General features: G+C 41.9%; 1 protein-coding gene across 1 annotated transcript; it reads left to right on the forward strand.

The window, feature by feature from the left end:
* Window positions 1-1,390: 1,390 nt before the first annotated feature.
* On the forward strand, window positions 1,391-17,774 carry htr5ab (5-hydroxytryptamine (serotonin) receptor 5A-b). The gene is made up of 3 exons (XM_079585105.1): window positions 1,391-1,403; window positions 7,516-8,633; window positions 16,575-17,774. The coding sequence occupies exons 2-3, from the start codon at window positions 7,926-7,928 to the stop codon at window positions 16,905-16,907; spliced, it is 1,041 nt and encodes a 346-aa protein (XP_079441231.1). The 5' UTR covers window positions 1,391-1,403; window positions 7,516-7,925; the 3' UTR covers window positions 16,908-17,774.
* Window positions 17,775-23,074: the final 5,300 nt, after the last annotated feature.

Raw genomic sequence — 23,074 nt, forward strand, 5'->3', positions numbered from 1 at the left:
TAAATGTCTTTAAAGTTGGCATGAAATCAAAATTGACCCTATTTACTTTGTTAGCGGATATTACTAGTCTTGTGGTGAACAATTAATCCGTGCAAGTAAATACATGGAAAAAAAATGTTTGCCGAAGTTATCTTTAATCAAAGTCTGAAAGTTACTTCCGGGTCTGGAATGGTTCTTTTTCTGATGACATCAGTTTGACGGCTTGGGTTGCTTAAACACTTAACCACTCCCCTCAAACCGTTACTCTGCTATGGGCGAGAGATGGAGAGGAGCAGCGCTGAAGTAAAACCCTGCCCTCTGTTCAATATTCCGTTTCACTCGGAAATGCGTCCCAACACACAGAAAAGTCGTTTGCAACTTCCGGTTCACGCGGACTTTAATGAAGGAAATTGGGTAACACTTTACAATAAGGTTCATTAGTTAACATTAGTTAACTACATTTGTTACATAATAATAATGAACTGCACTTATAAAGCATTTTTTAATCTTTGTTAATGTTAATTTAAACATTTACTAATACTTTATTAAAATCTTATCAACATGAGTTAATGCACTGTGAACTAACATGAACAAACAATGAACAGCTTTATTTCTATTAACTAACATTAACAAAGATTAATAAATACTGTAACAAATGTATTGCTCATTGTTAGTTCATGTTAGTTAATACATTAACTAATGTTTAATAAATGAACCTTATTGTAAAGTGTTACCGGAAATTGACAATTCAGTGCACTCTTATTGTAAATGAGTGAGTGAGTGATATATCCAATGTAACATGAAGTAAACATTCACAAGATAAATTGCATTGTAAAAATGTTTTTGTCAAAATGTTATTCATGTCGTAACACCTAGTACTGGTGTAAGTAAAGTCAGATATATTATTTAATTTGACTTTTGCAAAGTACACTACACTGATTGCAGAGACAACAACCCCCTACAGCAGCCTGTGGTTATGTGCTGTGCTCGAGAACACAATATTGTCAGCGCAGGATTGTGATCTTGGTAACTCTTCAGTTCCTGCGTTATATTAATTGAAAATAAAGCAGGTGGACTCTTAACCATTTATCTGCAGCCACTTTTGGAACCGGCTCCTTGTCTTTCTCATCAGGGCGAGAAGCTAGATGTTAACAAAAGAGGTTAAAAACATTTAAGAATAAAGTTTATGCAGGTTAATTGCTTGAGTTTATCATCCTGAGAACATTGTTAAATATTGATCTAGAGTAGTGACCAATCTACTTAAGAGTCCCTAGAGCACAGCATATGTTCTCTATTCTTATACCTCTTTCTTGCTTCTTTTTCTGTTATTTAAAGGAATGGTTCACTCTAATATGAGCATTTTGTTATCATCTTTTGTGTTCTACAGAAGACATGAAGTCATACAGGTTCAGAACAACATGATGGTGAGTAAATGATGACAGAATTTTCATTTTTGAGTGAACTATCCCTTTAATCTCTTACTGTCTATTTCTGTCAGAACAAACTCAAACACAACAGAATGCTTTTTATCCTCAGATGGTATAGTTAAAAAAAGAAGCTAGAAACAAACTCATATTTCACTCTCGTGGGAATGGCATTAAATGACAGGTCTCGTTATCTCTAAGGATGTGTCCAGTGCCCTGGTTGATTTGCTGATGTGTAACTGTCAGGGATGATTAGTTAAACACTGCCAAGACAATATGCTGAGGGCTTTTCTTGCCACTGTGTTTATATGTATGTGTGTCCAATTTCATGGCTCTGGGCACAAGCTAATAAAAGAGATGGAGACGAACGATAGTGGGGACAGATTTAAAGATGACATGAAGAGATGTTGAGAGAGAAGGAAGATGAAAGTAAAGGAAATGATGGGTAAAAAGGAGGAATATTATCAAAAATAAGGGTAGACTATATTTTTGGCCAGTCACTAAGACAGAGTTTTTGATGCATATCTTAGATATTTTCCATAAATATAATTGTTTCTGTGGACTGACTTTGTCATACCAACAGAGTAAACAGAGCTCAGCAGCACTGAGAGAAAATGAGCAGGAATCTGTAATCAGTGTTCCTCTGTGCTTGTGTGTGGTAATGAGCCTGTCGAGTGTAGACATTGTGTGTTTCCTCTCTGTTCCTCCTGACAGGACAGACGCTCAGACTGATGATGAGCATGCTGGGTAATGAGATGCACTGTGTGCAATCAGAGGTGCGTTAATCAAGAGGCAATGTCTGTTGACACCTCAGTGCCCTTCTGTCACCAATCCCATTTATTTTCTATTTTTATGCTTTGTTTGAAATGAATTAAACTAACACAAAAATCACACATGCATTATTTTGTCTGAAAAGACACACAGCAATCAGAGCAGAAAACTCAGGCCTCTCATTGTTATTACTGATATGACAGCTTGTAATATTCCCTGCACTGTTGTGCTGCTGACAGGTATTTGATGTTTTGAGGATTTTACCTATGAGCTCTCTTGACAAGCATCCCGGCCTTTGTTCTCTTAATCGGGTTTTGAAGGCCAACAGAGGTTCAATTTTGACACACTTAATGAAAATCATAAGCTCTATAATAATGTCTGCCTCTTTGACAGCCTCTAGTACAGCTACTTTCCTGTGCTTCTGGGATAAAGATGCTTCTTCCTTGAGGATAAATCTTTAGCAGCTGACATTATTGCAGGAAGGTCAATATGAAGACAGGTAGTCAATTGAAGTCTCCTGTGTAATTTCAATTGCTACAAATAACTGAACCGAATCTGTTTCACAAGCACACAAGAACAAATTACCCAGAGGTGTGTAGAGTATCCAGACACTACAAGTAAAAGTACAAGTACTTATAGAAATAATTACTCAAAGAAAAAGTAATCTTAATAGTTACTTAAGAGTAAAAAAGTATCCAATGAAAGATCTACTCAAGTAGCTAGTTAGTTACTTCGGATCATAAATATACAATAACATGTTATTATTTAGAGGGGAGAACAAGTATTTGATACACTGCCGATTTAGCAGGTTTTCCCACTTACAAAGCATGTAGAAGTAATTTTTTTTCATAGGTACTCTTCAACTGAGTGACGGGATCTAAAACAAAAATCCAGAAAATCATTGTATGATTTTTAAGTAATTAATTAGCATTTTTGTTTTAGATTCCGTCTCACAGTTGAAGTGTACCTATGATAAAAATGACAGACCTCTACATGCTTTGTAAGTAGGAAAACCTGCAAAATTGGCAGTGTATCAAATACTTGTTCTCCCCACTGTAGATATTTAATTGAAAAGATTATATTATTGTCATAATTAGATATCTGAAAAGACAGAAGAATCGAGCATTATTTTGCTATTTCCTTTGCTTTGTATAATAATTACAATTATTATTGTAGCTACATTCAGCTACGTACAGTTTTACGTTCAAATGCATGTAAAGGGAATCTGTCACGGTGTGGAAGGATGAACCCAATTGCAGACAGTATGCAAAACACACAAGGTTTATTTACAACAGAAAACAGGGAAAACAACCCACGAGGGGGTAAAACAGAGGTAAGGAAGGTTGACTAACAAACAAGACTAAGTAGACTAAGAACTGGGGTATACTACATACAACTCTTCAGACAAAATACTCAGACTCTGACAAAGGTTTGACAATGAACCGACACAGGACAGCAAACACAAGGGGATTAAATAGGGAGACTAATGATAACAAAACAGGTGACAGGTAAAGCAATAATGACTAAATGAGGATAACATACAGGTGACACAGGTAAAGCAATAATGACAAAACGAGGATAACGAGGGCGGGGCTAGATGACGAGACAACACAAGCACATGGCCCAACAAGGCCATGTGTTTGCACATAAAACATGGGTCTGTCATGATTCTGCCACAAGACTTAAAGACAGACAAGGACTAGATGGCAGAACCCCCACCTTAAGGAGCGGCTTCCAGACGCTCCTCAAGGGGACATCAAACACGGGACATGACAGACTGAGACAAAGACACAAACCAACTAAACATGACAAATAACAATAAAGGCATACACGAAAACACGACAACAGGGTTGGGATGCAACAATAAAAACAACAAACACGGGAGGGGGGGGCGGGGGAACAAGAGAGTTCATGGGGGAATGTCTAGGGTGGGTGGGACTGTGGTCTTGGGTCTTCCGGACGAGGGCTGTGGACAAGGAATCCGGGCAGGCTTGGATGGGAACACACGAGGGACAGTCTTGGGGGAAACAGTTCGGGACTGAGTGCAGACAGGGCTGACCGGGGAAACACAAGGTGACTTGATAGGGACAACAGGGGGCGACGCTATGGGACGAATCCTGATGGGGGAAACCGTAGGAGATGAAGCAGGACTCAAGACAGGGGATGTAGTAGGTGGCTGGGCAGTGGAGAGAGGCAATTGAGCAACAGACTCAGGGACAGCAATCAGAGCAGCCGACTCAGGGACAGTAATCCGAGCAGCCGACTCAGGGACAGCCCTCTCTGCAGCTCTAGGCACGGGGTCTGGGGATAATACAGGCTTGACAGGAACTTCTAGGATCTTGACAAGACGTGACAAATAATCAGACAGAGTCCTGGCAGCAATGACGACAGGCATCTCCTGACTAGCTGAAACCGACTGTAACACTGCTTTAGCAGCAGAATCGGCCGCGGCTCTCTCTTCAGCTCTCACGACTGCGGACTCATGAGCAACCCTGACTGCTGCCGGACTCTGGAACAGCGTTGACTGCTGCCGGACTCTGGAACAGCGTTGACTGCTGCCGGACTCTGGAACAGCGTTGACTGCTGCCGGACTCTGGAACAGCGTTGACTGCTGCCGGACTCTGGAACAGCGTTGACTGCTGCCGGACTCTGGAACAGCGTTGACTGCTGCCGGACTCTGGAACAGCGTTGACTGCTGCCGGACTCTGGAACAGCGTTGACTGCTGCCGGACTCTGGAACAGCGTTGACTGCTGCCGGACTCTGGAACAGCGTTGACTGGGAGAGCCAACGTGGACTCAGGAGGAGACAGAGATGGAGGACAGAAAGCTCCCTTCTTCCTCTTTCTCCTTGGCCGCGGAGCAGAGACCAAAACCGGGCTTGTCACCGGTAGGGGAAATTCAGCAGGGACCGTAACTGGTGCTGGGAGGACCGTAACTGGTGCTGGGAGGACAGACTCTGGCAGGGTTGACTCCGTCGCTGAAGACTCTGAAGCAGACTCCCACGAGATCCGTCTCCCTCGCTTGCCGCGGAGACTTACAGGTGCGGATGGAGTCTCAGGAGTCGTGGAGGAGCCAACCTGGTTCCCAAACGTCGCAACGCCTATCAGCCGACCCTCAGGAATGACTGGCAGCCAGGCAGAAGGTGAAGACCTCGTGGAGGAGTCCTGCAGCTCCTCCCGACACAAACGGTCCACCACTTCCCGAAACGGACGGCGGATCAGCCCCTCCCGTTCATTCAAAGGAGGAGGACCATTGAGACCCGTGATGAAGTATGAATTGAGGAGGATCTCTGGCAAGAACCTCCTCCTCTCTTCCACGTCGTGGGCATACTCACTCAACGACCTCTCTCCCTGGGGGGAAAACGGTGCCTTGCCACTCCTCATGTCGGAGGTAGTCGACAGCCACCATTGTTCAAGGGGATCAGATTGTCCCTCGGCAGGAAAAGACAAACTGTCTGCTGGGTTCTTCTGTGGTCGGTTCATTCTGTCACGGTGTGGAAGGATGAACCCAATTGCAGACAGTATGCAAAACACAAGGTTTATTTACAACAGAAAACAGGGAAAACAAAACCCACAAGGGGGTAAAACAGAGGTAAGGAAGGTTGACTGACTAACAAACAAGACTAAGTAGACTAAGAACTGGGGTATACTACATACAACTCTTCAGACAAAATACTCACAGACTCTGACAAAGGTTTAGACTTAAAGACAGACAAGACTTAAAGACAGACAAGGACTAGATGGCAGAATCATGACAGAATCACTGAAAAGGAGAAGAAAGAGGAAAAACTCTTCGCATGTGCTCGAGCTACTGAACAACTGAACAAAAACAATGATCAAATGCACATTGACGGATCTTCTTCTGTCTGTTCACCAAAATGTAATGAAATGTATATTTCTGCATGTGTGTATATTTCTAAGCAAAGGCATTCATTTTCAAGACTAACAGGTTGCCGCCATTGCTCAATAACCACAAGTTTCGGATTGGCGGGTGTTCATTTCATACTCAAATTGGTAGCATATTTAATGTATAAATTAAGGTATACCGGTATGTCCAAAAAACTGGTAATGTCATAGTTTGTAGTAGTGGTATCGTATACTTAGTACAATAATCTGTTTGTTGTAAAATGTATTGCCTGAATGAAATGAAATCAAATGTAGCTATAGGCTACCTGTGGAATCGTTCACAGACAGCTTACGCAGATGTTCAACTAATAAAGATCTTCATTGCTGGCAAACAATAGGATGTATTTGCAGATTTGCTTTCAATTAACTGTAGGTCCACGGCCACTTCATCCAACGCCCTTGATGTTCTTAAATTTCCTGATACGACTCAAGAGTGAGAAACCGCTTCAGACGATTCAGTGCATGCAGGACACTGAACAAAAACATTCAAACTTATTCGCGAACCAATTTAGACAGTTTTGACAACTTGATCGATCAAGTATTTGAACAGAATCAACTCAAATAAGATTAATTTGTGATTGGTGCATCGCTCATGCAGAAGAATACATAATAAATGAGCCAATTTTATATGAAGCAGATGCTAAAAAATTATGAATTAGCCTTAAATAATTTTTCTGTCTGACAATGAAGTTTCAAAATAATTTTTTGCCATTTAATATAAATACGGGTGAGCTGCCCGAATGGCGTAAGCCATGTTGTGCCTCCATCTTGAAAATACATTAGCCAGAGAGGGACATATCTGGAAATTCAAGCTTCGCCTTTCGCGTTTTTACACTCAGTGGCACCGTGACGAATGCGAGGGGGAGATTACTCGCGACTGCCGGCGGATTTGAAATAATACGGCCACCGTAGGAGTTAAAACGCCCTCGGATGAAAAATGTATCTGATTCTAAGAGGTATATCAGAAGGCCAAGTCCTTACTGGACTAAAGGAGGAGCTGGGGATAGAGGAGGGTAATTAGCTCCTGAGCAACACAATAACGCTGCTGATAATACCGAATGGATCTTATATATGGATGCTGTGATAGGTGAGAGTCTGCTGATGCAAGCTTGATTGAAGTGACCTGCCAGAACTAACGCTACGCTTTATTTTGCTCTTATAGATGGGACATTCATGGGATTAGGAAGTGAGGCAAAGCTTAAAGTTTTCACTGTTTGAGGCTAGAATAAAACCCTTCACAGTGTGCACATCCTCAGCCAGGATGTTTTTACAAAGTCCTGGCACAAACACATGAGATATATATATATAGAGAGAGAGAAAAAAGAAACCCATTCCATAGCCTAGAGCTGTTTTCTATTTAAGGTGGTAGCTGAATAAGACAATTTTGTGGAATGAACTATAAAATTCATTTATGCCTTTTTGTTCTTTTCTTTTAGGATGAAGGATGGAGGATGGCTTCTCCCATCTTCAGATGTGTGTCCTGTGAACCTTTAAATTGCTGAAGGCTATAAACTCACGAGTATCAATATGTGCAATCATAATGTCATCTATAATCAGTATGGCAACACTTTAAAACGCCTACCTTTTCAGTGACCGGCATACAAAACGGTGAGCTAAAGGACAATAAGCTCACAAATTGTAGTGCCAAGAACATAACACCCACTCAGAAAACAAACTCTTGCAAATGTTTTCAAATGAATTAACTTGAAAACATCCAAAAAGAAAACCATGCGTGACCTAAAAAACAGTAAAAAAAAAAAAAAATCCATTCAATCTTACAGTGACTTCGTTTATTTTCACCTTGCCTTCTAACTAGAGCCAGATATCTATTTGCATACATGCTGCCATGACTCAACACAATGTTACAGTACTCTTGGCAAATATCTCTGGAGGATCTGAATTTGGTAATCTGTACCGTCCATTTTCTGTGTTCAGTGTTCTCACGCTCACTTTACTGGCCATGCTTGTGGTGGCCACCTTTGTATGGAATCTTCTGGTTTTGGTGACCATCCTGAGGGTGCGCACATTCCATCGTGTTCCCCACAATCTGGTTGCCTCCATGGCCATCTCGGATGTGATGGTTGCAGGACTGGTTATGCCCTTAAGTCTGGTTAGGGAGCTTTATGGACGGCGGTGGATTCTGGGTCGGGCCCTGTGTCAGGTCTGGATCTCCTGCGATGTACTCTGTTGCACAGCCAGTATCTGGAATGTGACGGCCATTGCCCTAGATCGTTACTGGTCCATAACACGCCACCTGGAGTACACATTAAAAACACGCAAACGAATCTCCAATGTGATGATTTGCCTCACATGGCTACTCTCGTCTGTTATCTCGCTTTCTCCGCTTTTTGGTTGGGGTGAGACCTACTCAGAAGTCAGCCTGGCTTGTCAAGTAAGCCAGGAGCCCTCATACACAGTCTTCTCCACTTTTGGAGCCTTTTACCTGCCCCTCTGTGTGGTGCTCTTTGTCTACTGGAAGATCTACAAGGCTGCCAAGTTCCGCATTGGCTCTCGCAAGACCAACACCATCACACCCATGGCTGAAGTCATAGAGGTAAAAAAGTTTATATGAGATTATGTATACACAGTGGCAAGAATAAGCTTGTGATCTCTTTGATGAAAACACCTGTATTTCTGCATTACTCATAAAATGTGGTCTGATCTTTAAATCTTATTTTATAGATATATTATATATATTTATAGATAAACACAATCTAACTAAACTAATAAAACAAATAACTGTGTTTGTTCACATCTTTTTACATTGAGCAAAAAGTAAGTGAAACATTTTGTAACTCTTAGATCCTCCATCAGCAGCTCCCCACTAATCTGTTTCATTTAAGAAATTCTAGGTTGTCTTGTCTTGATAGCACAGCCCTCTTTAGGTTATGTCGCATTTTTTTCAGCCATTCTTTGGTTCGTATTATTTGTGTGATTTGGATCATTGTCTTGTTGCATCAACCATCCTCTCTAAAGCTTGAAGTCATTATCTTCTGTCCCAACATACTCCTGTAAAATGTTTTGGTGGACTTTAGAATTCATTGTTTCATGAATTAATTCAAAAAGTGTCCAGACACTGAGGCAGCAATAGAGCATTAAACCATGCTCCATCCACCATGCTTCACATTTGAGAAGAGGTTTTAGAGTTGGTGTGCAGATCCCTTTTTTTCTTCAAACTATTTTTTTTTTGCATTTTTGTCTCAACTGTTCAACTTTTGTCTACACTGTGCACAGAACATTTGCCAAAAGCATTATGGAACAATGGTGGTTTTAGGCAAACATGCCTCAACATTTCTTTTGCACTGGTTTCCCTACGTGTTGTCCTTTCATGAACACCATTATTGTTCAGTGCTTTTGAAATAGCGTACACATGAACAAAGATTTCTGCAGTTTGTAGAGTTTTTTAAGGGGTCTTTTGTTGATATCCTTGGGTTCATTCACACCTCTTGTTGTGCTCTAAGGGTAATCTTTGCAGGATGCCCACTCCTAAGGAAAGTAGCATCAATCCAGAATTTTCTACATTTGAAGACGGCAAGGGCATAGTATGGACATTTAGTAGGGACGATAGGGACACGTACCTACTAATATAGAATATAGATCAAACAATTCAAATATATTTATATGTAATCAATGTTGAAGTAATTCTATCCGCATTCGACATGACCTGAGAAGTTCAAGTATACTAGAAAACTGATGTATATTTATTGCATGGATAGAGTAAGAACATAAGGTGATTAAAACATATGTGCACAGTTTAGGTTAATGATAAAGTTTACCCTCTTTAACCTTTTAATGTTGTTAAACTGAATGTACAATATGAATGGTAATTGTTTGCTGGAATATCCACAAAATTAAATGCAATAAGAGCATGCTGTTTATTAGATTAGCGTGAAAGTTGTTCACTACTATAGAAATATGGGACCTGTGCATGCCATGTTTTCTTTTAGAATCATCACTGTTCCAATTCAGTGGGAACTGTTGTTATGTCCCCACCAATGTCAAAATAAAACCCACGAAGACAGGGTCACTTACCATGGATTCATGAACACCTAGGTCTTTAGCAATACTTTTGTATAGACTTTTTCATCTTTGTGCATCTCTGTAATGTGTTGTTTTAAGAAATTGGGATTGAGACATGGTCCACACTAACCAATCTGTCTTGAAGAACAGATTTGACACGAACCAGTGTGCCTTTATTGTGTGCAACCCACACTTCCAATCTCATCTCCTTAATTGAATCCAATTAGCTTTTGAAGAAGTCTTAACACAGTTTTACTTTCTTTTGCCAGCCTGCCCTGTTAATGATCACTCAATGTCTTCAATAAAAATAAATAAAAGTACAATTGTTTGTGTGTTATTAGTTTAGTCAGATTATGTTTGTCTTTAATTGTGACTTAGAAGATCAGACCACATTTTATAAATAATCACTAGAAATTCAGATATTTTCAAAGGGTTCTCAAACGTATAACCCCAAATCCAGAAAAGTTGGGACATTTTGTAAAATGCAATAAAATCAAGAATCTGTGATTTGTTAATTTTCTTTAACTGACAAAAGTACAAAGAAAAGTTTCCCATAGTTTTTACTGAACAACTTAAAGGTGCAGTAAGCAACTTCTGGGAAACGCTGTTGATATTTGATATCACCAAAACAAACATGCCCCTACCCAATAAGATCAAACCCCTATCTTGATGCCTTCACCCCCACATTCACGTACACTCTATGCAACCCAGGCAACCACAATGGGCGGAATCAGCTGTGCCTGCTGCCCGGGGTATAATGTCATCAATAAGTGAAAGCAATTTCTGTTACTATTATGTTAAATCAGGCCGAATGTCTATTTGCTATTGAGCTCCTCTACTCCTTCAAGTGGCAAAGTCATTCCTTTCATCCCAAAAAACAAACAGTTTTCATGAACAACTCCCTATACATACCACGACAGTCCAAGTAACTAATATTTTACAAATGTGACAAGATTAAGGGGTTATAGCGATCACTAAAAGGGGAGCCAACACACTTGGGCACACATTGGGAGTCAATTCTTGAAATGGGTGATGGAAGAGGTTTAGACGTTCCAGGCTTATAGTAATAATAATGCAAATGAACAAACAAGCAAAGATGGCATACGAGTACATTCAAGCAAAAGACAACATGTCTTAGTTCTGTGAAAGTCCAACATTACTCGCGTATCGAAAAGAAACAAAGCAACCTCAGCGTCAGTTTTCAGGCCTTCCCACTCCCAAAAAAATTTTTGGGAAAGTGAACTAATCCTTTTATAGTCTTTTGTAAATATAAACACATTTTTATTTTATTTTATTTTTATTATACTTTTTAATAGTTTAGGAATTGAGGCCACTAATTGTTGTAGTTTTGGAAGTGGAATTTTTGCCCAATCTTGCCTGACACAAAACTGTCTTGTATCAGGCAAGATTGGGCAAAAATTCCACTTGCTCAACAGTCTGTGGTCATCGTTGTCTGATTCTCCTCTTCATGATGTACCATACATTTTCAATAAGAGACAGATCTGGACTACAGGCAGGTCAGTCAAGCACATCCACTCTACGGTGTTGAGTATCTAATAAACCACTCTGTTGTAGCACATTCTGAATGAGGCCTGGCATTGTCTTGCTTCCAAGGAAAGATGCCATCTTGATGCCATTAAATGTCTCTGTACAATCCCAATATACACCTCTAAGTCAGTGGTACCTTCACACATATGCAAGTCACCCATGCCATTTACACTGATGCACCCCCATACCATGACAGATGTTTGTTTTGGCACCTGTTTCTGATGAAAGTCTGGATGGTCCCTTTTGATACCTCAATGTCCATTTTTCCCCAAAACAACCTGAAACGTGGACTCATCTGACCGCAGCACCATCTGAGATGAGCTCGGGCCCAGATAACTCGGAGGCATATCTGTATAGAATTGATGTAAAGCTTTCTCCTGACATAAAAGAGATTCAAGTGGTATTTCATGATGCAGCAGCAGACTGTGTTAAGTGAAAACCAGTTTTCCAAAGAACACCCGAACCCATGTGGCTGTATTTAACAGAGTAGGATGATGGTTTCTCATGCAATGCCATCTGAGGGCTCAAAGGTCACACACATTCAACAGAGGCCTCCTGCCTAGCCCTTCATGGACTGAGATTTCTCTGGATTCCCTAAATCTTTTCACAATATTATATATGGTAGAAGGTGAAAGACCTAAATTCTTTGCAATCTTGCATTGAGAGTTGTGATTTTTGAATTGTTTGACAATTCTCTCATTATATTTGTCATGATTATTTCATCAATAATTCAATGAGCCACTCATAAAGGCAGACACTTGTACCATTCACAAATGAATAGTCATTTATAAATGAATAGATTGAATGATTAAATTATGCCTCACATTTATAAAGACAGCCAACTGGCAGAACAATGTAACCTGCAAAAAGAGTTACTAAAAATCCCCACCTGCCACCACTATGCAGAGACTGACAGTCTTTCAGGCCAGATGTCCTTAATTAATTATTATTTATTTATTCATACAGACAGTATCTAAGTGATAGATACTGTAAGTTTTTATATGGACAAAATAATTTGAGAGTCACACATTAATAAATACGATTGCCAGACCAAAAACCCCACTGTGTGAACAAGCTATGAGAGTTAGTGAGGTGCCAGAGAAAACAAAAATGAAGAAGGCTAAAAGACAGAGATAATATAAATGTGTAAGTACCATTGATCAAACCTAGCAGATGTATTTTCTCAGAAGGAAGGCTCAACCCACAGGAGCTGACATCTGACCCCACATTGACACACAGTTCCCTCCCAACACACACATTCTCAGAGTGAGAGATCCGGTTATAATTGGAAGCTGCTCCCTCACAAAGAACAATCATTTGAAACATGCACTTCTGTAGTGTCTTTTTCAGATTTTAGATTCCCAGATAATATTCATGTTCTAATGTTATCATAGCATTGAATTCTCCATATATACATTTTATATTAATCAAAGTAAGCACAAATTGATTGATTGATTGATTGATTTATTAACTGATTAATTAATTGATTGATTGATTTACCTAATTAATAGCTCAAAGTATGTGTTTCTGTGTCTACGGATGTGTTTATATGGATGTTATGTGTTCATCCTAATGGAGAAAATCGTACATGGCAGTGTAGACATATAATTAAGGCCTAATTCTACTAATTTGATCATGTCTCTCATTTTAATTCTATTATCTTCCTTTCTTTCAAAAAACTAGTAGTTGATGTAAATTCAACATTCTCTACATTCAATGCAGATAATTTGATGAGAGAATGTGGTACCTTTGGATAGTGTCATATAACACCAACAGAAACTCCTCTGAAAAACAATATTTAAAAAAAAAAGTTTGCATATTTATCTTTAAATTTGTCCAACCACCTCAGACAGTTAACATTTTATGTAATGAGAATTCTCCATCATCTCTTTTACAGGGTTGTTCTACCTCTTGTACACACACAAACATACACTGCCTCCTTTCATCTAAAAATACTTGAGTCCATTATTCTCACTAAGGTACACTGATCCAAAAATCAATTAATTGCCCCGTTGCCTCCTTTATCTGTTGAAATGCACAAACGAACACACATATGCTGTAATTTTGTTTTGTTCCGCCACAGTACTTCACTCACTCAACTATACTTTCAAACAAAAGCTCATTTAAATACCCATTTTAAAGATTCAAGATGCAGACAAGCCAAACAATGTTTATACTGTAAGATTTTATCAAAGCTTATTTTCAAGGGTAAAAATATATTTTATGTAAGCTAGTTCCTGTCCTGTACATTATTCAAGAACCGCTATAAAGCCAAAACAATCTGTTACCTTAAATTATACTTTTATCTCTGTAAAGCAGCTTTGAAACAATCTACATTGTTAAGAGCGGTATATAAATGAAGATGACTGTAGTTTGATTGGATAAGCTACAGTTCAGAAGTGCCAATAGTTCATATAACAGCACTGGGAAGTTTCACTGTTTATCAGCATTCCAGACTATAGTATGTGAGCGGTATGGAAGCGGAGAGAAATGGTGTGATTTTAACATGCTGTCCCTCAGTGTGTTGCTTGGCAACACATAAAGCACGATGCTTTGGCTTCTTTTAAAACTTTTTTTTTTCTTGGCACAGTGTGATATTGCTTAATTACATTTTGGTGATTTGCCAACATAAAAATTAATCTAGAATATTACTAAAAACTATTTTCCAAAAGGGTGGCTGGTGTGGGGTAAATTGAGCTAGTTGCAGACTTCTTGTTAGTTGATAACATTATCATAGGGAACTTTGTGAGCAATACAGGAAATTTAAATATATCTTGATTTAGAAAATTCTCACCTCTGCTTTCAAGGGAAATGATGTGAGATTTGTCACACAATGTCATCTGTTGCAGAAGCAAAGTGGGAAAGCTGGGCAAAGACGCTTCACATTTTCCAACATTAAAGGCACAACATATAACATTTTTAGATTAAAATATCCAAAGAACGACTAGAACAATGTTATATATATGGTTGAGTTGTGTACTTATACTATCCCAAATGTTTCCAACTATTTGGATGCAACAGAAAATAATTGTATAGTTCAACATGGTTAGTCTTATTGTTTGAATCTTTTTTCTTGACTTTTAGAGACACTATTTTGTCAAGTGGCTCAACATAGCAAAATCAGAAAGAGCTTTATTTGTAGTACATAATTTTCTCTACCATACAATATATTTTAAAATTAATTGAATGCCATTCAGGAACACCAGCTTTTTAGCATTAATATTTTAGCATCAACCAGCATTAGCTCCACTGAAAGGCTCTCTTCCGCACCCTGTTCATGCCAAAGTAATGTTAATAAAACTGTTAAATATTCACATGAACATGATAGCTGCCTGAGCCCCTTCGGATTGCTTTCATTCAGCTGTGGAGGTGAAGACGACAACTCTCACGATTCCACGCTCATTCATGCCGTCATCAAGCTACGCCTTTATTATAGTTTTGAATAAGCGACCTCTAGCAGCGAAACTTACATATTGTGCCTTTAATGCATGTACCGCACTGTATTATTATTATAACCTTTATTTAAACAGGAAAAGTCCCATTGAGACACAGTCTCTTTTACAAGGGAGTCCTGTGTAGCATGTTCAATCTCAGGTTACAAGACAATAAATTACAATATAAAATACAAAGCAGATTTACGCAAAATATACAAAATATTTGATGTGAAGATGCAATGAGGTTTTAATATATAAACAAACGAAATAAGTGCTAGAAGACAATATCCACCCACCATTAATTAAAACAATTGCACATGTCCGTCCGCATATCAGATATTCTTTTTTTAAAAGCAGCTAAGGAAATTAACGCACCAATCTTAAGTCTAGACTGGAGGTCATTCCAGGACGAAGGACAGTAAGACAGACCCCTCTTTCCTGCTTCTGTCCTCATTCTTGGTACCTTAAAAAGTAGCACATCACTAGATCTTAATTGATATGTACTTTGAGAACGAACAAATTTTAAACAAATATAAGACGGCAAGATACCTAAAATCGCTTTATAAATTTAAATGTGCCAATGTCGCATCCTGCGCGATTTAGGTGACGGACAATTTACCATATTGTATAAGATGCAGTGATGTGTCTGATAGCCAGCATTAGTAATGAACCTAAGAGCCGCATGATAAAGAGGGTCTAGCATTGACAGAGTAGATGGACAAGCAAATTGATAGATGATATCTCCATAATCTATCTGAGACAGGAATAGTCCTGCAACCAGTCTTTTTCTTGTAGTCCTAAAAAAGCAAGATTTTAATCTATATAAGAATGCCAAAGTGAATTTAAGTTTCATAGCGAGAGCTTCAATGTGTTTTTTAAAAGTAAAACTTTTCTCAAGCCAGATACCCAAATACTTGTAAATATCAACAAGTTCAATAGCTTCATCTTGGACTGTCGGGGACGGGGACTTTAGAACCTATGGGGGCAAATATCATTGCCTGTGTCTTTTTTGCATTTAAAAGTAACTTTAAATCAAGCAAGGCGGATTGTAATGAGGTGAAATCTGACTGCAAATTCGCATGGGAATAGTCTCAGATTGTTTAGTCCAGTAACAGCTTTATGTAAAAGATATAGTTTGAGTTAAATAATTTAAATATTATTTAACAGGTAGAGTGAATGGAGACCTGTACATAAGTAATGCTTAAAGTTCAGAGTAGGAAAAATGTGATGTCAAGACACAAATATGTAACAAAATAAATTTGCTCTGCCAAGTTACACTGCTTGATAAAATTTTGGAATGACTTGATGTGAATGTTTCATTCATTTTTCTCTGCATCTGTGCATATTGAATCAGATCCCACACAGGACAGATCACAGAGACTGCTGAGTTACTGAGAGAGTTGCTGCATTCTGCTCACCAATAGTGTTATTGAAGTTCCTTATTGTACTTGACTAACACTACACATTTAATTTTTTAACTTGTTTACTGCCAGGTAAAGGAGGCTGAACGGCAGCCACAGATGGCCTTCACAGTTCGTCACGCAACTGTATCGTTCCAGACGGATGGCGAGACGTGGCGAGAGCAGAAAGAGAGGAGAGCGGCTCTGATGGTGGGCATCCTGATTGGTGTATTTGTGCTCTGCTGGATTCCCTTTTTCCTTGCTGAGCTCATCATTCCGCTCTGTTCATGCGACATCCCCCCTGTCTGGAAAAGTGTCTTTCTCTGGCTGGGTTACTCAAACTCCTTCTTCAACCCACTCATTTACACAGCCTTTAACAAGAACTACAACAATGCGTTTAGAAATCTTTTTTCCAGACAGCGATAAGGAACGGATTTTAGTAGTAGAAAGTGAGAAGAATATCTAAAGAAGCCATCTTATCTCACAGAAGATATAAGCGATGCAAAAGCAAGGCCATGAATGCACTGGCTCTAAGAAAGGGGGGATTGCCAACTCACATCAAGAAACTGCAGGCCAAGTGATGTCTCTAGGGTTCACATCTTCACCTGCTGGTCATGTATGTGTCAATATATGGCGGCTGCTGATGTCTTCATGGTTAGACAAGTTGGCCACCGTCTGTTAAATCAGCAGTGCTGAGATAATGCAAGTGTTCTCTTTAGTAAAATGAACCACTGAAACGAACTGTCCATATCCCTCACCATCACTGTAAACTCTTGGGAGAGAAACCATGACTGTTCTCACTGTTCTGAAGGGTGGTGAAACATCAAAGCCACTTTTTGTCTAATAGTCAGTGAAGACACAAGAAGGCATATGAACACTCTGAAAATCTTGCCTGATTCACATCCTTTCACTTCTTCCAAAATTACATGCTAAGGAGCAATTTATATTTCAATCACATTTCCTTTCATTAAAGTCTAGAAAAGAAAGTTGATGTGCAAACCATAGAGACATGAAGAAATTAAATTAAATAGAACAGACTTACGTTGATGCAAATAAAGACTCCATGGAAATTTTGAACAAAACAGTGGTTATAAATGACCTCAAAAATGCCTTCGTTTCCAGGCAGCACATCTCAGCATTTATGTACATTATCATGAATGGATTCAGCTTTCCTCTTTGTAAGCTACCCTTGTAGCAAAGTAAACTGGGACATGTAATGTAAACTTGCCAGTAATTCCTGTGTGATGGGAGCTATGTTACAATTGTTAAATAAAAGATATGTATTGATCATGCATTCAAGGTTATTAAAGATTCAGAAAGGATCACTCTATTGGAGGATCAGTAAATAAGACATACAATGTTAAAAGCTGAATGTCTCTCAGCAGTTCTTCGTCTTTATAAATGATGCTGAAAAGAAACCATCTGATTTTGTATTGCCATAGAAGCCTGTCCACAGTTCCAAAGTTTTGTGAAAGCTGTCCTCACTGAAATGGCTGCTTTTATTTGCAAAAATACCTTGTTAGTAAACTGAACAAGATGGTCTGTGACAGCTTTGTTTTGCCCCGAGCAGTAATCACAATGCTTCCAATGCATGTGCAGAGAATCACAATAAGTATGAGAGCATTGATCTCACCCCATCTCTTTGAAATACTGTCCATGTATCACATCTGTTCATCAATTTGTCAGCTCATCCATTATCCATTTAACACTCAGCTTCAGGGCAGTACAAGATTTGACTTTGCATGTGTGTCTATGATAATAAAATAAAATCTGTGGTGAGACTAGTAGGCCTACTCAAGCTTCTCTAAGTTGAAATAAGGAGAGCCGGATACTGAGACATAAAAAAGGACATGGAAAGGCAAAGAGTGAGAACATAAATATGCACTTTCTTGATATGCTTAATTTTAACGTGAGAGAGGACACACTTAAAATTCTGAAACAATCACACTGTACCTCCATAAATTTTGCAGTGTCAATATTATTAACTGAATACAGCACGCAACCTGGCATGAATTTGTGGGGGGGGGGGGGGGGGGGGGGGGACAGCACTATCTTCCACTCTCATTACCCACAACTGAGGAACCCCCAATCGCTCCCCAGCAAAAAAAAAAAAAAAATGGCTGACCACTGCTCCTAGTGTGTGTGTGTGTGTGTGTGTGTGTGTGTGTGTGTGTGTGTGTGTGTGTGTGTGTGTGTGTGTGTGTGTGTGTGTGTGTGTGTGTGTGTGTGTGTGTGTGTACTAACTTGGATAGTTGAAATGCACAGCACAAATTCCGAGTATGGGTTACCATACTTCACATATAAATAATACATTTTCTGTCAGTGTTTGACATTTAGATTTTTCCATCAAATGCTCAAAGGCAATACAGCATGTGAAAGTTCAACACGATCTCATGAAAGTGCGTATCTATACCATGAATGTTATTTCTCGTACCATTTACGCCAAAAAATTTTTTTTTTGCGTGCATATGCTACGCACTGAAAACCCTTGGGTAGGATTGGGGGTGGGGAGTGCGTGCGTATTACACACCATAAAGTACGTATCATATGCACGCGAAAACTGCGTATCATCTGCGCTCACGTCTTGCGTAACACGCCGTTCTAAAATGCGCGCTCAAGTTCAAATAAGCTAAACCTTTTTTTTGTAAAGTTAAACTTTTCAAGATATTATTTACACCGTCGTTTTACAGTTGAAATGAAACTGAAGTTGAAATAGTTGATGACATAGGCCTATATTCGAGTGAAACGGCTTCTCAAATGAGAAAACATGTAGGACGGGACTTGATTTTGTCCATCTGGAATTGATTGGATCGTTGTGGTTTGCTATCGGTCGATCTCATGTGATTAACAGGTTGTCCCGCCCTCGCGCCAGTAAACACATCATCAGAGAAGTCGTACTCGGTTACCTAACGTAACCTAGGTTCTCTCTAGATGAGGGAACGAGTACTGCGTAATAGAATTACGCAATGGGTAAAGTCATCTTTGCTCCAGATATGAAGCCAAAATGTATCCTTAAATTTTAATATGTTGTCAACGCAGTGTAGCAGCAGGCAGACCAAGAGCAGGCTGTCTCGCGTGCCCATTTGCTGCCTCGTGGCAACTGCAGCAGCCTACCACCGAGCCGGGCGTGACGTCACGCCCAACGAGGGCGCTTTGCGACAGAGTGGGCTCGCACATGTACATAAGCACACCGTAGGGGATATATAAAGAGCGGCACCGCTGGTCTATACTGAACTCATTGATCCTTATAGTGCAGCTCAACCAGGGCAATCGAATAGAGACTTTAGACTGAAAGGAGTCTAGCCTGCAGGGCGGGAACTTCCAGGTTATTAAACCTAACAAATGTAGAGGGGGAGGCCCAGCCTGCCGCCGTACAAATGTCATGAATAGAAATCCCGCTGGACCAAGCCCACGAGGAGGCCATGCCTCTAGTGGAATGAGCCCTGATGCCCAGAAGGCATTGCAGGTCTTTAGACGCATAAGCCGCAGCAATAGCATCCACTATCCATCTGGATAGACTGTGTTTCGAGGCGGCAAGACCCTTGGTGCGCCCACCAAACGAAACGAAAAGCTGCTCCAGGAGCCTGAAGGCTGCGGAGCACGTGATATAGATTCTCAGCACTCTGACATGGCACGTCTGGACCAGGGCGTCCTCATTCTTCGAAAAGAACCTTGGGCAGTGGGCGTTGTCTTTCGACGCAAATAGGTCGACTTTCGCCCTGCCGAAAAGGCACCACAGTAATTGGACTGACTGCGGGTGCAGGGACCATTCCCCCGGGGGAACGTTGTCCCTGGACAGTTTGTCCAGGCCGTCGTTCAGGCGTCCTGGCACATGTGCGGCTCTGAGCGAGCGCAGTGAGTGCTGAGCCCAAACGAGCAGGCTCTCCGCCAGATCGCAGAGGACTCTGGATCTGACACCGCCCTGGCGGTTCACGTAGGACACCACAGACATGTTGTCCTTGCAAACTAGTACGTGGTTGCCCCACAGAGATGGAAGAAAGTATTTCAAAGTGTTATCGACCGCTATCATCTCCAGACAGTTTATGTGGAGGCACTTCTCCAAGTCTGACCAGAAGCCAAAGACCGGTCTGCCCTCGAAAAGACCGCCCCAACCCAGGTTGGAGGCGTCCGTCGAGATGACTTTTCAAGACTACTCCCATTGTCACTCCCCGCTGATACCAGTCGGCCGCTATCCAGGGCTGCAGAGCGGATAAGCGGAGCACTGCTGCGGCTGAAGCCATAAAGCCCAGCATTCTCTGAAACGTTTTCAGGGGGACAACACTGCCTTTCTGGAAAGACGCGGCCAGATGCTGAACACGGCACGCGCGCTGTGTTGACAAGCGGGCCGTCATAGCCACCGAGTCGAGCTCTATTCCCAGAAAAGAGGTTGACTGACGGGGCAGCAGTGAGCTCTTGGCCCAATTGACCGTGAGACCCAGGCTTTCCAGATGACTGAGTAGCACGGTTCTGTGAGACATGAGTTCCGCCTCTGATTGTGCTAAAATCGTCCAAAATCGTCCAAATAGTTCAGAATTCGCATACCCTGACTTCTCAGGGGAGCGAGAGCCGCATCCATGCACTTCGTAAATGTACGGGGTGCTAAAGACAGGCCAAACGGTAGGACGGTGTACTGATATACCTGACCGTCGAAGGCGAATCTCAAGAATGGCCTGTGACGGGTTATGAAAGTATGCGTCTTTCAGATCGAGAGAAATAAACCAGTCCCTCAGACGAATTTGAGCCAGGATTTGTCTGGTCGTGAGCATGAGAGCTTTGTTCAAATGTCTCAGATCTAGTATAGGTCTGAGAGCTCCGTCCTTCTTGGGTACGAGAAAATAGCGGCTGTGAAAGCCTGACTCGCTCATAGAAGGATGTACCGGCTCTATCGCCCCCTTCCACAGCAGTTTCGCTATTTCTGCGCGAAGTAGGTGTGCTACTTCTGAGTTCACACTCGTCGCGGTCCGGGCTCAAAAGCGCGGGGGACGGCGAGCGAACTGCAGCAAATAGCCCCGCTTTACAACATTCAGCCCCCATTCTGACACGCCCGGAATCACTTCCCATGCTTTCGCACGCATAGCTAGGGGCAGAATGGTATCCAGGTTCTGATCACCGCACTGCGCGGGGTCGAGAAGCTGAGACGGAGATATTAGCACGGCGCGCGCGCTCTCGTTGTCTGAATAGGGCGGCTCGCTGACAGCGGCGGCCGTCTGTTTCACATTCAATGACTCGATCGCTTTTGACGGAAAAACATTTTGAGGCGCGAACAGCGGGGCGCGAACAGTGGGGCGCGAACAGTGGGGCGCGAACAGCGGGGCGCGAACAGTGGGGCGCGAACAGCGGGGCCCGAACAGCGGGGCGCGAACATTGGGGCGCGTGAGCGCCGTTGGCGTTACAGTGTTTGTTAGTAAGTGTGAGCGCTCGTGAGCAGTCACAGAGCTTACATTTATAACACGGCCGGTAACTGTGTAACAGAGCGGTGTAGGTGTGGGCACTGAAACGGCAGCGGCTGGACTTGCGCATCTTTTCCTCTCTGCGAACGCTAGGATTTTGCGCGCTCGGGCTTCAGCGTGATCTTTGGCCGGGGTCCCCGGGGGGGAGGCGGCCTGTGACGGCTGTTCGAGCGCGATATAAGGCGGCCGCCCTGTCGTTGCTGCGAGGATGGCGGAGGCTGGGACGGGCGCTGTGTGGAGGTTCGTGCAGGAGGCTGAGTTTGAGAGCGGCCTGCAGAGGAGCTAGAGCGCCGTGGAAGGAACAAGTTCATGACCTGTGACGTTTTCTGAACCTCCGAAAACCGGTCCTCCCATTCTGCAGAGGAGCTAGAGCGCCGTGGAAGGAACAAGTTCATGACCTGTGACGTTTTCTGAACCTCCGAAAACCGGTCCTCAATCCCACTTACCGCTGGGCCGAAGAGACCGGCGTAAGAGAGCGGGGCGTTGAGGAACACAGCACATTCAGATTCGCTCATATCAGCGAGTGTCAGCCAGAGGTGCCTCTCCGTAACAGTGAGCGAAGGCCATGCATCTTCCCATAGCCTGGGCTGCGGACTTAGTGGCGTGGAGGGAAAGGTCTGTCGCGCTGCGCAGATCTGTGATGACGTCCTGATCCGGGCCCTTCTCATCCATACGGCGAAGGAGGTCGGCCTGGAGGATTTGGAGGACTGCCATTGAGTGCAGGGCGGAAGCAGCCTGTCCAGCGGCGGCGAAGGCGCGGCTGACAAGGGCTGAGGTGGTCCTGCAGGCTTTAGACGGGAGGGCAGACTTTGAGCGCCATTTTGCAGATGGCGGGCAAAGATGCACTGCGACCGCCTCTTCCACTGGGGGAATCCGGCTGTAACCTTTCTCAAGGGCTCCGTCCACGTGGGAGAGAGTCGAGGAGGCAGGAGAGCGGAGTCTCGCAGAGAATGGAGCGTTCCACGATTTCGAGAGCTCAGAATGGAGCTCTGGCAGGAAGGGTGCTGACCTAGAAGCGGGCGCTTGGCGGCGGCTAGGCAAAAAACACCCGTCGAGCCTGTTAGGATGATGACTTTAAGATGACTTTAAAAAATTCTTGCCTGATGACCTTGTAAAGGTTTTAATTGAATTCCATCTTAACAC

Source organism: Phoxinus phoxinus, assembly GCF_949152265.1.
Source record: "Phoxinus phoxinus genome assembly, chromosome: 2".
Lineage (NCBI taxonomy): Eukaryota > Metazoa > Chordata > Actinopteri > Cypriniformes > Leuciscidae > Phoxinus > Phoxinus phoxinus.